At 49.3% G+C, this 16,818-nt stretch overlaps 2 protein-coding genes across 3 annotated transcripts in view; one reads left to right on the top strand and one right to left on the bottom strand.

Annotated features, from left to right (window-relative positions):
• Nucleotides 1–16,818, bottom strand: part of LOC137537929 (ankyrin and armadillo repeat-containing protein-like) — a 97,254-nt gene that overhangs the window by 11,312 nt on the left and 69,124 nt on the right. For both annotated transcript variants that reach the window (XM_068259856.1, XM_068259857.1), the window contains exons 7-9: nt 14,586–14,742; nt 11,797–11,944; nt 669–788 (exon numbers count right to left, since the gene is read on the bottom strand). In XM_068259856.1, the coding sequence (XP_068115957.1) occupies nt 669–788; nt 11,797–11,944; nt 14,586–14,742 (425 nt within the window). The remainder of the gene's footprint in view (nt 1–668; nt 789–11,796; nt 11,945–14,585; nt 14,743–16,818) is intronic.
• Nucleotides 3,497–10,400, top strand: LOC137538281 (uncharacterized). Its single transcript, XM_068260361.1, has 2 exons — nt 3,497–4,354; nt 8,064–10,400. The coding sequence occupies exons 1-2, from the start codon at nt 3,550–3,552 to the stop codon at nt 8,657–8,659; spliced, it is 1,401 nt and encodes a 466-aa protein (XP_068116462.1). The 5' UTR covers nt 3,497–3,549; the 3' UTR covers nt 8,660–10,400.

The following is a 16,818-nucleotide window of genomic DNA, read 5'->3' as shown; positions in this document are numbered from 1 at the left end:
GTCTGATCTCACCAAATCTATGTAGTAGATGGGTAAACTGAGTCAATATACTTTGAGTGGATACTTTAGGCAGATTGTATTATTAGTGGATAACTTTAGAGGCGGAGGATCAGCAGGATGCCAGCCAACTGGTATAGTTTAAAAAAAATATGGTAGCCTCCATATCCCTCTCACTTTAGGAGAGCTTTAAAGTGTACGCGAGGCGACATGTGACATGATGAGATAAACATGTGTCTGTACAGTGCAAAACACATTACTAACCAGCCTGTTTCACTTGTTTTATTTTGCTGCCTGAAAGAGTTAATTTTCAGGCATGCAAGTGACAGCTTCTGTCTTGTCAGCACCTTGTCGGGAATATAGTAACATCACTGATTAGCAAATTACAGCCATAAAAGCTTTCCTGGCAGAATACAACTTCCGAGGACCAGGGAGAAATAGAAAAAAGGTAATTAGTTTGTGTATTTTAAATTTTGGACATGTCATTGATCAGAGACAATAAAACATTCAATCTACTTTTTGACTGTTTAAAAATAAAATAAAACCATGGGATATCTAAAAAAGAAGTCCTTTTTAGGAGTAGGAGGATAAATACAATTATTTATCTCATCCGTTTATTTTCCCCTCGCGTTCACTTTAAGCATGATATGAATCCTTGGGTGCAGAGTTACCGGATTGGAGGCAGAGTGAGTTGCTTCATATGCTTCCATCTCTCTAGAAAAGTGTCCGGCCACTTCCGCTTCTTATTGTAGTAAACTAGCACTTTCATCAGTCTGGGGTCTTGTCTGCATCTGCAAGCAAACCCAAGAGCAGAATCAGAGACAGACTCAGAAGGTGCTCGCAGCAACCTCATCCATAAACTAGATCTTTACAGTGACACAGAAGTAAAAAAAAAAAAAAACCGAAAAGTATGATATAATGAATTGTATGTGTAGTACGGATAATGAATAGAACATTAGTAGCAAAGAAAATTGTCTCATATTTTTATTGTCAGTTATGTAGCTTTTTTTATAACATTGCATCATTTTCTAATATTTGCACTTTACAAACTACACTCTGTATTTTAAACAATGAAACAATGCCGGGCTAATGACCCTTTGAACTTTCCTGCAGTAAAACCTTAAACAAATAAGAAACAGTGAGAGACAGACTGAGATAAGTGCTTCAGAAAATAGAACTGTCTCTGACTCAAGTTGGGTTAGATAGCTCAGAGAAGCTCTTTTGCATAGATAACAACTGGAGTTTCTTAACTCTTCCTGTACTGGAAAACAACATGAGACTCTTTCCTTTGCTACTAATGTTCTATTTCTTAGCTGTACTACACATGCAAATCATTATCTCATAAGTTTATTTTCACTTCAGATTCCCTTTAACTGCTTCCTATTTCAGGATGTAGATTCTACCTCCTAATTAGTGCTGCAGTAGGTGTTAAGACATATAATCTAACCCCCCAGCATTAGATAATGCTGTCTGACGCCGCACATGCAGGATCCTGTGCTAAAGTAAGTGAATGATTGTTGCTAGCAAATAGCAACAATCATTCAATAAAATTAGGCAAAAAAAAGGTTTTAAAAGTAAAAAAAAAAAATTAAAGTGACATGGCCCCGATAAAATAAAACATTTTTTTAAAATCCCCAGTTCAATTTTAACCCCAGCCTAGCCGATTAACCCATTGTTAACCCCTGAAACACCTATACCTGTTTATAAACTTTTAATCACTGCTTCCTGTAGCAATAGGATACAATCCCTAGGGCGAAAGTTTGGGCCCCTAATGCTCTACTGATGTAATGCTCGGCCATTGCCTAGTGATGCATCTGTACAGCACTATGCCCCCCGAACTGTTGCACTAGTGAACGCATCCAATCGCTACAGGTGCGCAGGCTGGGGATAACGGTCCACCACATGCTCAGCTAGTGATAAAATATGGCATATCATTTTAGCCAAGAAGGACCAAATTATTCATTTTTATGTGTTTATTACTGTAGGACATGTCATGTAAATATTAAGGAAGGGTTTAAAATGAAAAAATGGATTTGTGCCTAATTTTCCCCCATAAAATGGCTATAAAATAAAGTAGTTTAGGGGGACAAAAATAATACCTAAAGAAAGCCTTGATAGTACTGAAAAAATAACAACAAGATATATATCACGAAGATAGCCTAAGTAATTGCAAAGTTACTGCTGTATCAAAATGACTCAGCTAAAGTGTCAAAAATGTCAGGAACCTTAAAGGCCAAGTGAGACGTCTTTCTAGGGCGGCAGAAACTTGGCCTGCCACCACCTGGCTTACTGCCGCCCGCCTGGCCGTGGGTGGGGGCACCGTGAGGTGAACTGGAGGGGGTAGCAAGCAGAAAGGGGGAGCAGAAGGCATAACGGTAAAGAGGGGTCAGACCCCCCTCCCTCACCTGGGTCCCCCCCCCATCCACGCCCCAGCTATTAGCGCAGTGTGTGTGTGTCAGGCAGCGGGCGGGGAAGGAATGACTCACCTCTTCCTTCTTCATTGCGTTCCAAGCGCTGGGTTCCACAGCTCCTCACTTCCTTCAATGTCGCCCATTGTACTTCTGCAAGTACAATGGGCAGCACTGAGGAGGAGATGAGCTGTGGAACGCAACGCCTGGAACGCGGAAGGAAGAGGTGAGTCATTCCTTCCCCGCCCGCTACCTGACACACACAGACTGCGCTAATAGCTGGAGGGGGAGCACAGCCCCACCGCTGTGCCCGCTGCTCCCCTTCCTGGCTGCTCCCCCTCCAGGCTACCTATACGGGGGGCAATTATACTACTTATACGGGGCAACTATGCTACCTACACTGGGGCAACTATATTACCTCTACTGGGGCAACTATAATACCTATACTGGGGGCAATTATACTAGCTACCTATACTGGGGGCAACTGCACCAGCTAACTATACTGGGGCAGCTATACTACCTATACTGGGGGCAGCTATACTATCTATACTGGGGAAACCATACTAGTTACCTATACTGGGGCAGCTATACCTGGCTACCTATAACAGGGCACCTATACCTGGCTACCTACCTATAATGAGGGTGAACATTTTTGGGTGTTGTGCGATTGAAGGTGGAGGGGGGGGCAATCTCAGGCAGCAAAAAGTCTAGAGCTGGCCCTGCTGAAGGATCCAGAGGTTCCCCTGTACCTTGGTAAGTTTCTTTTTTTTTCATTATATACCGCCTTGTGTTCTCTTTAATGTGTGGAGACAGAACACATTAAGTCTACGGGATTTGAAAAAATACATGCATCAATTTTGCTGCTTGTGTAAGGGCCCGTTTCCACTAGTGAGTGGAGCCCGGACTGAGGAATGCAGGGCCTGGGGAGGGCGGACATGATGGGGTTAACTTGCCCCCAGCGGAGAAGGGGTTAACAGCTTGGCTGTGAACCAGAGGGGAGTGGTTTGAGGAGTGTGAGAAGGAAGGAGGCGGGTAGCGGCGGGAAGAGAAGGACACTCACAGGGTGGGCGGAGTAAGGCTCACAAGGAGACTGTTCCCGGAGAAGCTGCAAGCTAGGAGTCTGCCTGCAGCATTTCTCACAGACATGGACGTGGAGGCCCTGATCAGCAGGATCCGGCAAGAGGCGGCCACCAGGGGAGCTGACTGGGTTTCTGGCCAGTTCAGCGCGCTGGACTCTGCTCCAGCTCCGGCCGCGGCATCAGCGAGGGCTCGGCGTCCACCCGATCGCCTCAGTCCAGATGCCTCCCCCAGGGCTCAGCGCCAGAATGGGAGCCCCATCCGGGACCCTCCAGCCCCACCTGCAAAGCGCAAGAAGCACAGCGGTAAGCAGGGGGCTGGGAGGAATCCCCAGCAGCGGCGAAGCTCTTCCGGCAAGGCCCCTACACACACTTCCCCCAGGGCCCAGCCGGCGTCTTCTAGTGCCTCACCAGCGGCTGCTCCCAAAAAAGGGAACAGGCCTGCTCAGCGCGGGAGCAATTCCAGGGCGGGTGCCTCCACCCGCAGTAAGACGGCGGCCACACCCGGGGGGCCGGCCCAGCTTTCTGGACCATCATCCGCAGGCCAGCCTGGGCCTTCTGCGGCTGCCACCACCGGGCAGGCCTCTTCTTCTGGTCAGGCCGCACAGCCTGCTGTGCGCGGCACAACGGCAGCTCACCCCGAGCTGGCTTCCCCCTCACCCACCCCCCCTCGCATCTCAGGCAAAAAGGCTACCCAGAAGTCGAGTGGACACCGACCGGGAGAAGAGAGTGCTGGAAGCCCTCCTCGAGGAGTCGCCGGGGTTTCCCCCAGGCAGAGCTCTAGCTCCTCCTCGGAGGCTGAAGTTTCGGATGGTGACCACCCTGATGGCTCTGGAGCATCGGCTGGCCTGGGCTCAAGCTCGGTGCAGCCAGGTGAGATGTTAAACTTGCTTTTGGGTAGTAACAGGGCGGGGTTAGGATCAGATGCAGGTGGGGGATCTACTGTTGCGTCTGTTGCTGCTGTTTCCCCTCCTGTAAATGTACCCCCTCCTGCTTCTGCTTTGGTTTTGTTTAATACGCTGCTATTGGGCTTGCGAGAGGCGTTACAGGCCTCCTCGCCCGCCGCAGCAGCTACACCTAGTCCGTTATCAGCGTGGGTGGGTTCGCAGGGGCAGACAGTGGTAGCGCCTCCCGTTCCGGCATCGGCAATCACTATGCCAATGGGGGGAATGGGTTTACCACATATGGCCCCTTCTCTCTCTATCCCTCCACCCACTAGTGTAGCATTGGTGTCCCCCCCTCCTCCCACGCCCGTCAGTGCGGTGGGGCAGGTGGTGGACCCGGCCCAGACTACTACGCCCCCTGCGGTGGTGGTACCAGCGCAGGGAGTGATATCCCCCTCCCCAGCAGTTGATCAAGTGAGAATGGCCGACTCGGCAAAAGGGGAGGTTTATCTGTGTTTTGAAGGGCCACTGGGGTTGCACTTAAAGCCTGAGGTTAAGGAACGGATCTGGAGGGGGGATTATGTGGAAATTTTCTCATTGCTTCCCCTAGAGAAGTTTAACTTGGATCGGGCAAAGCCCGATGAGAGCAAGAAGGAGGAGGAGGAACGGCGGCGTTATCGGTTGATTCCGCGGACGTTCCAAAACTGGCTGCAGGCTTTTGCTATTTTGGCGAGTGTTATAGGCGAACGACAACTGGACTGCTGCTCTGCGTTGTTCTGCTACCAGGAGGGCATCGGAAAGGCTTATCGAGCTTACGGCGGCAGTGCCTGGCTACGGTACGATGAGCAGTTCCGGCAACGCAAGGCAGTTCGTCCTGCGGTTCGTTGGGATCACAAAGATATTATGCTTTGGATGGAACTGACGATGCCGTCGGACCGCAGTGGTCAGCCCTTTCAGAGCGGGGCCAGCGGTTCGGGAACATCCGGACAGCTGGCAGCAAAAAAGAAAGGGCTCTGCTGGCAGTTTAACGAAGGTTCATGTCGGTTTGGAAGCGCATGCCGCTTTAAACACGAGTGTACCTCCTGCGGCGGCAGCCATTCCGTTTCGAGATGTGGAAAATCAGGAAAAGGCCGTTCCTCCGACTCTTCGGGAAAGAGGGAGGACTCCGGTGAGGGTTCAAGAGATGGAGCGGTTCCTAAATAGGTACCCAGATTTACCTGCCGCGACTCTGTTGCAACGCGGTTTTACGCACGGTTTTGTCATTCCTAGCTCTTGCCATTCGGTGTCTGTCCCACCTTATCGCAATTTGAAGTCCGTTGCTCTTCGTCCGGAGATTATTTCACAGAAATTGGCTAAGGAAGTGGGGCTAGGGCGTATGGCAGGCCCTTTCAGCGCCCCCCCATTAGATAATTTGGTAGTATCTCCTCTGGGTTTGGTGCCAAAAAAGGAACCAAACGCGTTCCGGCTTATCCATCACCTTTCCCATCCCAAGGGAGCGTCGGTCAATGATGGAATAGGCCCGGAACAATCATCTGTGGTTTATACGTCATTCGACGAGGCGGTCAATTGGGTGAGGCGCCTAGGCCAGGGTACATTGATGGCAAAGACCGATGTAGAGGCGGCGTTTCGATTGTTACCAGTCCACCCCGAGAGTTTTCGACTTTTGGGTTGTTTTTGGGAAGGCAGTTTCTATGTCGATTTGTGCCTCCCCATGGGCTGCTCCATCTCTTGCCATTATTTTGAATCGTTTAGCAAGTTCCTCGAATGGGTGGTAAAGGACGTGTCAGGCCTAGGGTCAGTTATCCATTACTTGGATGACTTCCTGTTCCTGGGTCAAAAGGATTCGTCGCAATGTGGCTACCTATTGGCGACCATGCAACAGGTTTGCCATTCATTTGGCATTCCGTTGGCAGAGGAAAAAACGGAGGGCCCACAGACAACCATCAAATTTTTGGGCATAACCTTGGATTCGGTCGCCATGGAGTGTCGGTTACCGGAAGACAAAGTCATGGATCTTCGGGACACGATAGCAGAGGCTCTAAAAAGGCGTAAGGTCACCTTGCGAGCTTTGCAATCGCTACTGGGTAAGCTGAACTTCGCATGCAGGATTATGCCAATGGGGCGTATTTTCTGCCGGCGACTGGCATCGGCAACGGCGGGGGTCTCAGCCCCGCACCATAGGATTCGGCTTCGGAAAGAATTGAGGGATGATTTGGTTATGTGGCTCTCCTTTCTGGCGGATTTTAACGGCCGCTCGGTATGGATGGAAACAGGTGTCACCACTTGCGATCTGGAGCTGTTCACGGACGCTTCAGGGTCATGTGGCTATGGGGCCTACTTTGCTGGTCAGTGGAGCGCAGCTCCCTGGCCGGACAATTGGGTTCAGGCAGGTTTCACGAAGAATCTTTTGCTGCTAGAATTGTTTCCAATTGTGGTAGCAGTGGAGCTATGGGGTGAGCAATTGAGGAACAAAAGGATAAAATTCAATTGTGATAATCTGGGGGTAGTAATGGCAATCAATCGTGTGTCTGCTTCATCCCCGCCAGCTGTATGTTTGCTTCGGCAGTTGGTGTTGTCCTGCCTTCGTAATAACATGTTTGTTTACGCTGCACATATCCCTGGAACGACTAATGATGTGGCTGATGCCCTCTCTCGTTTCCAGTGGGATCGATTCCGGCGAGAAGCTCCGGGAGCCGAACACTCGGGCCTGCACTGCCCGGAGCCCCTATGGAGGATTCCCTTCGGACAATAGAGGCGTGGATTCAGCGGTCCGTGGCGCTATCCACATGGAAAGGCTATTCGGCGGTTTGGTCACAATGGAATGCTTTGTTGAAACAAAGCGGCGAAGTGGTCTCGGCAGAGGACCGGCTTTGCCTGGTGTTTCATTTTATGGCGAGTAATGGAGCGGCGGGGGTTTCACCTTCGGCTTTAACCAAAAAAATTGCGGCTCTTGCATTTTTGTTTAAAATGCAAGGAGTTCCGGATGTTACAAAAGACCCGCGAGTACGCATGGCCCTAAAAGGTTATCGGGCTGGGGCCGTGAGGCGCGACGTGCGCCGGCCCGTGTCTTTTGTGCTATTGTCTGATATGTGTGTGCGGATACCTGAGGTTTGTTTTTCAATGTATGAGTCTCGCTTGTTTGTGGCTGCTTTCTCCCTTGCTTTCTTTGGGGCTTTTAGAATAGGGGAGTTAGTTAGCTCGAGCAAATCAAAACCTGGGGGATTATTGCAAGGCGATGTGTCAGTGTCAGAAGAGTTAGTGTTGATACACTTGCGCAGGTCAAAGACAGATCAGCTCGGCAAGGGCAGAGTGATTAATCTTTTTCCGGTACAAGGGGCCCCTTTTTGCCCGTTAGAATCGGTTAGGAAATTTTTGGAAGTTAGGCCTACGGGGGGAATTGTCTTTCTCTGTCACGAAGATGAATCCCCATTGTCACGTTTTCAATTTGTGGCGGTTTTCCGAAAACTGCTTCGGCTCCTTGGGCATGACCCTCTCAGCTTTGCATCCCATTCCTTCCGGATTGGGGCTGCGACTGAAGCTGCCAGGTGGGGCCTTAGCAACTCCTGGATTAAAAAGATCGGTCGCTGGGAATCGGCTTGTTTCCATTCTTATGTTCGCCCCCACCTTTTATGAATATGCGATATTGTTTTTCTGTGGTTTTACTTCCTACTGGATGTTGTATTTATTATGTGTTTCAGATGCCCTGCCGTGCCTGGTGTGGATCCTTGGCCACTCATACGTGGCCTGGGGAGCTCGGCGTGCGGGAGCAAGGCCTGAGGGCCGGCAGCTGGGCATACCAAGAGCACAGGCACGTGTGCGTTGGATCGGGTTCCCTGGTATGGTATGGGCCAGGGTGGTCCCAGAGGTTCACCGCTTTGCTAGGCTCGATCGCCCCCCGGACATATTGGTTATTCATGCGGGCGGAAACGATCTGGCCTCATACTCCACAAGGCGTATCATAAGAGACATCAAGTTTGATTTCTTGCGCTTGCGAACCAGTTTCCCGGCTACAATAGTAGTCTGGTCTGAGGTGGTGGGTAGACAAAAATGGAGGCAAGCTAGGTCAGTGGACAGGGTGAACCGGGCACGCAAAAAGCTCAATAGAGAGGTGTCCAGGTTTGTGGTCCGTAATGGGGGGGTAGCCGTGCGGCACGTGGACCTGGAACTGGATACTTCCAGATTCCTAAGGATGGATGGTGTCCACCTGAACGCGGTGGGCACGGATCTTTGGACTTTGGCACTCAGCGAAGGAATCCAGAGGGCCCTTAGGTTGTGGTGGGCCGCGCAGGCATAAGGTTTCATGCCGGCTCGGTGTGGAGGGGGTATGGTATCCGGAGGTGGTCAAGAGCTGGTTGGTGAGGTGTTCGCCTTGGTGCGCTCACCTACGAAGAAATGCAACACTTAAGAGACTGCTATGTTGGGCGGAAGGCAGCTGTCCCCGAGCTGGAGCTCGCGGCTGGGGGCCAGTGCTAGGAGCTGCTTTCCTTCAGTTAATTGGTTTATTTGTTTTGGTCCTCCGGATCCCTTCCCCAGTTTATTTTTTGCACTATTGTTAACTTGTTCAATAAAGACTAAGGGCTGCTCTGGCCTTTTTATTCCCACGTTACACTGGAGTCATGTGTGTCCTTGATATGAATAAGGTGTGGGGATATAAGGGGTGCTGGGTGAGGCATAGCTCAAGGTGGGAGGCTAATAGTGTATGCCCTCATCAAGTGGAGCCCGGACTGAGGAATGCAGGGCCTGGGGAGGGCGGACATGATGGGGTTAACTTGCCCCCAGCGGAGAAGGGGTTAACAGCTTGGCTGTGAACCAGAGGGGAGTGGTTTGAGGAGTGTGAGAAGGAAGGAGGCGGGTAGCGGCGGGAAGAGAAGGACACTCACAGGGTGGGCGGAGTAAGGCTCACAAGGAGACTGTTCCCGGAGAAGCTCCCTCCCTCCCTCCCTACAACAAAAAATGTTCGTAGTTTGTTGTTTCTTTTCTTTTCCGTTGTGTGTGTGTTCTTTGTCATTGCAGCTGGAGGGGGTATGGTATCCGGAGGTGGTCAAGAGCTGGTTGGTGAGGTGTTCGCCTTGGTGCGCTCACCTACGAAGAAATGCAACACTTAAGAGACTGCTATGTTGGGCGGAAGGCAGCTGTCCCCGAGCTGGAGCTCGCGGCTGGGGGCCAGTGCTAGGAGCTGCTTTCCTTCAGTTAATTGGTTTATTTGTTTTGGTCCTCCGGATCCCTTCCCCAGTTTATTTTTTGCACTATTGTTAACTTGTTCAATAAAGACTAAGGGCTGCTCTGGCCTTTTTATTCCCACGTTACACTGGAGTCATGTGTGTCCTTGATATGAATGAGGTGTGGGGATATAAGGGGTGCTGGGTGAGGCATAGCTCAAGGTGGGAGGCTAATAGTGTATGCCCTCATCAAGTGGAGCCCGGACTGAGGAATGCAGGGCCTGGGGAGGGCGGACATGATGGGGTTAACTTGCCCCCAGCGGAGAAGGGGTTAACAGCTTGGCTGTGAACCAGAGGGGAGTGGTTTGAGGAGTGTGAGAAGGAAGGAGGCGGGTAGCGGCGGGAAGAGAAGGACACTCACAGGGTGGGCGGAGTAAGGCTCACAAGGAGACTGTTCCCGGAGAAGCTCCCTCCCTCCCTCCCTACAACAAAAAATGTTCGTAGTTTGTTGTTTCTTTTCTTTTCCGTTGTGTGTGTGTTCTTTGTCATTGCAGCTGGAGGGGGTATGGTATCCGGAGGTGGTCAAGAGCTGGTTGGTGAGGTGTTCGCCTTGGTGCGCTCACCTACGAAGAAATGCAACACTTAAGAGACTGCTATGTTGGGCGGAAGGCAGCTGTCCCCGAGCTGGAGCTCGCGGCTGGGGGCCAGTGCTAGGAGCTGCTTTCCTTCAGTTAATTGGTTTATTTGTTTTGGTCCTCCGGATCCCTTCCCCAGTTTATTTTTTGCACTATTGTTAACTTGTTCAATAAAGACTAAGGGCTGCTCTGGCCTTTTTATTCCCACGTTACACTGGAGTCATGTGTGTCCTTGATATGAATGAGGTGTGGGGATATAAGGGGTGCTGGGTGAGGCATAGCTCAAGGTGGGAGGCTAATAGTGTATGCCCTCATCATGGAAATTAGGCTGAATCCACAGTTTCCCTGCAGGCAAATTGCACGGAGAAACTCTGCCATAGGGGAATAATGCTGTCGGTGTCCGAATCGCTTCCCATAGCGATCCGGCCGACATGGCAGCATTTTTCCATGCGGGTGGCAGCGAATCCCATAGCCCTGCATGGCATGGCTTCCTGTGTACAGCTGCGCACTCGCACAGCAAGGAAGTGTCACTGCGCGTCTTGCAGGACGCACTGCGGCTAGTGGAAACGGACCCTAATAGACGATGTAAATAATGCGTGTATATGTTACGGGCAGAACCCGAAGTTTGGCCACTTCGCGTTCTGTCTGGCCACTTCGGGTTCTGGCCGGCGAATGTGCGAAGTGGCCGCTGCATGGCGGCCAATGTTAGAAATGACATTTATTCCTGAAAGATTAATGTCTTTTCCTGCGGGCAAATGTAACAAAACTTAGTTAATGGAATGGTATTAAGCCGATGGCAATGTAACAGATCAAGCTCGCTCTCCTCCCCCTGCCTCTCTCCTATACTGGGCAGCCGGCGGGGACATGCGTGTCCCCCCAGAATCGTTCGTCGCGGCAGGAAATCCTGCCGTTCGTTCCTGCAGAGCGGGTGCTGGCTGAAACGATGTCTGCAGCCTCCCGGCTCTGCTTCCCTGCAGCCACGAACGACTCTCGGGGACACGCGTGTCCCCCCCGGCTGCCCGTAGGAGAGAGGGAGGCAGGGGGAGGAGAGGAGGCAGAGCAGAAGCCAGCGGCTTGATCTGTTACATTGTCGCTGGCTTAATTCCATTCAATTAACTTTTTCCATTTCAATTAAGTTTTGTTACATTTGCCCGCAGGAAAAGACATTAATCTTTCAGGTATGAATGTCATTTCTAACATTGGCCGCCGCGCAGCGGCCACTTCGCACATTGGCTGGCCAGAACCCAAAGTGGCCGGCCAGAACTAGAAGTGGCCAGCCAGATCGCAAAGTGGCCAAACTTCGGGTTCTGGCCGTAAAATATATACAGTTTGGTACATCATCTGTGAAACACAGGGGAGGCAGTGTGATGGCTTGGCTGTGCATGGCTGTCAGTGGCACGGGGACACTAGTGTTTTTTGATGTGACACAGGCCAGAGGCAGCCGAATGAATGTACAATGTAATAAAACACCCCAAGAAAACCCCATAAAACAAAAATAATCCCAGTACTACTGATAGCCCGTAGCAGCATTAGCAATTGAATCAGAACTCTGCAAAATTTGCTCTATCCACAAAGGTATGAGATCATAAGGCTGCTAACACTTTGGGTTAAACTGGAAAATCTAAAAAGTTCCCTACCTGTTCAGAAGCTGGCGCTCCGCAGGTGGGTGGAGGTTAAGGAAACTCAGCGCGATAGCGGCGGATCCCTTCACCTGCTCTGATGGGCTGGCGAGAAGGTCACACAGCAACGTCACAACATCTATGGAGACCATGGCAGCCGCCAGACCTGAGGGGGTGGAAGTGGCAAGAGATCATTTCCCCATTTAAAGCCAGACCACATTTTTCAAAAAAGAAATCCTTACCAGAGAAAAAAATGAAAGTAAATCTTCTTTCAGCAACAAATGTCACCCTAGATCTGGGTAGGAACTCATTTGTGGAGCCCAATTTTGTCGGTGTCTAAGCTTTCTGATCAGCTGATATTACATAAGGCTGAAGGTGGCCTTACATCAAGCGGCCAATCGATCAAGAGATAGATCCCTCTCTCTGAACTAATGTTTTTGGGGAGAGATCTGTTGGTGGCCATAAACTGCAAGCCAATTCTGATTAATTTCAGCATGTAATCTTTTGGGAATCAGCCACCCCCCGGCTGCATCCCACCAAATGTTAGATGTGCCCGTGCATTTATACTTTACAAGTCACACCATCCCCCGAGTGTCCACCTATGTATCCCTACTGTACTTCCTCATTGGCCCTCCACATGGTTGACGGCATTATAGCATATGGGGCACGTGTGTGGCGTCATGTAGCAGTCACGTGGGATGCCAACGAGGAAGTACAGTGGACACTCGGGGGACAGTGTGACAGGTTAAGTATAAATGCATGGGCAGTGGAGGGACTGCCGCCGAGGTTTCCATCGCATTCATATTTGCGATTACATCCGTCATACCACTGCGCACCTGATCGGCCATGTTGGCCCGAGATTTCTCAGCATGTCCGCTGGTTACATTTGACCAATTTGGGCACAAAATTGGTCAAATCGCTAATAGGCATGCTCTTGGTGGCAACAATTTTCATACAATTCGATGATAATTATCTAATCAGATGGTCGATCGGCTGCTAAGTCTACAGATGTATGGCCACCTTGACGCTACAGCATCTGATAATCAGTTAAATGCACAATGCTTTGTAGGATAGGTTATAAGTAATATAAAAGGGGAAAAAGTGATATCCTCTATACAGGCGTACGAGATGAATGGGCGCCGGGAGACTTGTGCGCAGGATACAGCCGGTATATGGCTTATCCTGCTGCTGCACAAGTCCTGGCCGTGTTAATTACTATTCCCCCTCCAGGTCACTATAGTGGGGAATGATGTAATTTGCTTCCAGCTATTGCTGGCGGCCGAATTACAGTGTTTTGAAATGTAACTTCAGCTCCGTCTTCTGATGGCGCTGAAGTTACACTCTGTGTGCTGCTATAGCCGTAGTTCCTATTACGGACTATGGTGGCGCCAGCTGTGCCCAAGTCTCCTGCGCTGGATTCTTAGTGTTCGCTATACAGACCTTTTATACATAATAGTTATAAGAATTAATAATAAAAAAAATAGTACAAAGCAATTTCAATGCATGGAAATTTCTTCTTATTATTATTATGAGCAGGGCCAGTTCTCTCGTGAGGCAAGGTGAAACACTTGCATCAGGTGCAGAGATTACAGGGGCGGCATGCTTGTGGTGGCACTGCTGTCCAAACTGAAGAGGAATACAGGATGGCTAACTGGGGTGAGCCAAGAGGGTGAGCAGTTTGTCATAGACTCGCAGCCGCGTACTAGAGGAATCGGCGCGGGATACAGCCGGTATATGGCTGATCCTGCTGCTGCACAAGTCCCGGCCGTATTAAATACTATTCCCCCTCCAGGCTGCCATGGATACTGGGGAATGAAATAATTGTGTTTTAAAATTAACTTCAGCGCCGAAGTTACTCCCTGTGCGCCTAAGTCTCCTGCGCTAGATTCAAATGTGTTCGACTCGCAGCCAGCCAGCGAGTTATTGTGCTGAGCTGCAGCGTGTCATGTCTGAAGTTGTGGCATATGCTCCTTTGCTGACTGAGAACATTGAGGCCAGGTGCACAAAAAGCAGATAAGCAAGCATTGCGAAAATGCTGCGTTTTTGTTGCTAATGGAAGTCTATGGGCCACAGGAAAAAACGCATATGCACTGTTATTGCATAATATACAAAGACGCATCAAAAACTATGAAAATCTATGTAGCAAGGAAATGAACAGCGCTACTTAAAAACAGGCAAGTGCCTACCTGCAAAAGAGTGCAAGCCCCACTGGAGGATGTTGGTTTCCTGTAACAGCTTGCATGCAACCTATTAAGTACTCGTCCCTCCCACTGCGAAGAAGTCAATCCTCCATGGGAGGGGCCTAACACTAACTAAATCCTAACCTATGTATATGCATAGCCTGGGTGCGACTAATCAAGTAAAATCGAAAATTGAAAATTGCGCAAAAGGTGGATCAGCGCAACACCAGGCCGCCTCCGAATCGCTCAAGACCAGTCTTATCAGCTGAACGACGGACTGTACACACGGCCGATTTGACGTCCGGACGACTGAACGACGGGACGTCCAAACGGCGGGTCGTTTAAAAAAATCCGACGTGTGTATGGGCCTTTAGCATCACGGGGAAGGCGGGGCTACATGCCAATATACATCAATCTATAGATATAGGAAGTGTTTCTGATGCTGAAACCAGGATAATTAATGTAAAAGTGGGTATCCTGCATAATTTACTGCATTCTACTGTATGTCACTACTACAGGTCCTCTTTAATATTCATATTTGTTCTATATAATTTATCACAAACATCTGGGTTCTATCATTATTGTACAGTTTATTATGCAGTATAGTATTTCTGCACAGCATGTTACCTGCCCGGCAGTGAGACAGTCTGGCCACACAATCAGCCGTCAGTGCGAGAGTGTCACTAGAGGGCGCTCTCTCCAGCAGCTCCATCAGAGTCTGGATCCCGAGGGCGCAGGTATAGGACGGGTCTTTATCTGGAATGATGGGAGCCAAGACCACTAACTGCAAGAGAAGCAAAGACACTTCAAATAAATCTAAGCTTTTCTTGAAATAATTGTATACCTCACGCCCAGATTAACGCACAGGCACAAATGTCCTGGCACCTTAGACTTCCCCTCAGGGCCGGGCCGAGGCAGAGGCTGGAGAGGCTCCAGCCTCAGGGCGCAGTGTAGGAGGGGACGCACAATTCATTCAGCTGTCATTCCCAATTGTGTTTGAAGCAGAAAGAAATAAGAAAAGGGGATACATAGCAGTGACTGCAAGCCAAAAAACTAGAGATTAAGGTGTTGGGGAGGTTGGGGGCCCTGGGGCACCTATTAGTCTAATAGCAATCAGTGTGTGAAGGCTGGGGTGGGAGGGATGGAGGGGCGCACTTTGCTGTCTTAGCCTTGGGTGCTGAAGGACCTTGTCCCGCCTCTGCTTCCTCTCCATGATCCTACAAACCCCCACTAATTTGCACCTGCTTTCATGGAAGCAGACATATTGTTGAAGGATACCCGAACTGACATGTGACATGATGAGATAGACAGGTGTATGTACAGTGCCTAGCACACAAATAACTATGCTGTGTTCCTTTTTTCTTTCTCTGTCTGAAAGAGTTATATATCAGGTATGTAAGTGGCTGACTCAGTCCTGACTCAAACAGGACGTGACTACAGTGTAACCCTTACTGATAAGAAATTCCAACGATAAAACACTTTCCTAGCAGAAAATGGCTTCTGAGAGCAAAAAAAGAGGTAAAAAGGGGAATTTCTTATTAGTGAGGGTCACACTGTAGTCAATTCCTGTCTGAGTCAGGACTGAGTCAGCCACTTACATACCTGATATTTAACTCTTTCAGGCAGAGAAAGAAAAAAAGAAACACAGCACAGTTATTAGTGTGCTAGGCACTGTACATACACATGTCTACCTCATCATGTCACATGTCACCTCGGGTATCCTTTAACATCCTGTGTTTACCAATTAGCTCTCTGCTGTGGCAGGAGCTGACACAACTGAATTATAACTTGTGATTAGTCACAGATGAGGGTAGTAGCAAAACAGTTTCTGTCACGGATGAGGAGGAATTAGACAGGCTAAACTCTGTAAATACATACAGGTACATTTTACTCTGTTTTCCTTCTGTCTTGATCAAAACTTCAGGTTCACTTTATGCCATCACTAGTTTTAGTAATAATTTGATTTAAAGTGGCAGTTTATTAGCTATCAGCACTGATCCTGGTGGTGGGAATACTATCTAAAGCTTCCAGGCACACTGATTTTCTGTCAGGGATCCTTCCGTTAGCCTCTGGAGTTCCACTTGCACCGTAAAGCAGCAGGCTAGTTTTGGTGGACCCTGGATGACCCCAGTACTTGCTATATCAAGCCATTGTTCCTTGAGGCCTCTGGCGAGAGAGCAGCAACTCCACAGAGTCTCTACTTCGCTTTAGCGATTGTGGTCGGGGTTCCTGTCAGGCCTCATGGCTATCATAGCGGCTTGAGGCCCACAGAGTCCCCACCATACTTTACCCCTTCTTCCTTTTAATTTTACGTGTTTATATGTGTTCCAATATTTTTTGATTAATAAATACTACTTTTCGATACTTATATAAAAAAAACATTTTTGGTTGTTTGACTCAACTTCCCTCACCCTTTATCCTAAAGTTTTTTTTTATATACTTTACCCCTTTACTTGACATTACTTAGGACTGGGGAAGAGGTAGTGAGCTCAGAATCCAAGTCTTTATGTCTATCAAAAGTTATTAAATACGACCTTTATGTATCAGTGTACAGCTAGATATGATTTCACAGCACAATAGAAGACTCAAAATATGATTACTGTCATTTTCTCTCCATAAGATTCACTTGCTGGCCCACTGTACCACAATATTCAGTCCATAAAAATACACAGGGGGGAGGGAATGTCTGTGTATGTTTATGGACAGGATATTGTGTTCTCCCCCAATCCCCCAAGCTGCCCCCCCCCTTCCCATCTAATAGTGACCCCCTAGAGTTATGGACTGGATATTGTTATAAAGTGGGTCAGTACCAGATCCCCCCCCCCCCCCCCAGCTGTCCCCCCCCCCCCCCCCTCCACAT

Source organism: Hyperolius riggenbachi, chromosome 11, assembly GCF_040937935.1.
Source record: "Hyperolius riggenbachi isolate aHypRig1 chromosome 11, aHypRig1.pri, whole genome shotgun sequence".
Taxonomy (NCBI): domain Eukaryota; kingdom Metazoa; phylum Chordata; class Amphibia; order Anura; family Hyperoliidae; genus Hyperolius; species Hyperolius riggenbachi.
This window is presented reverse-complemented; position numbering and strand designations above follow the sequence as displayed.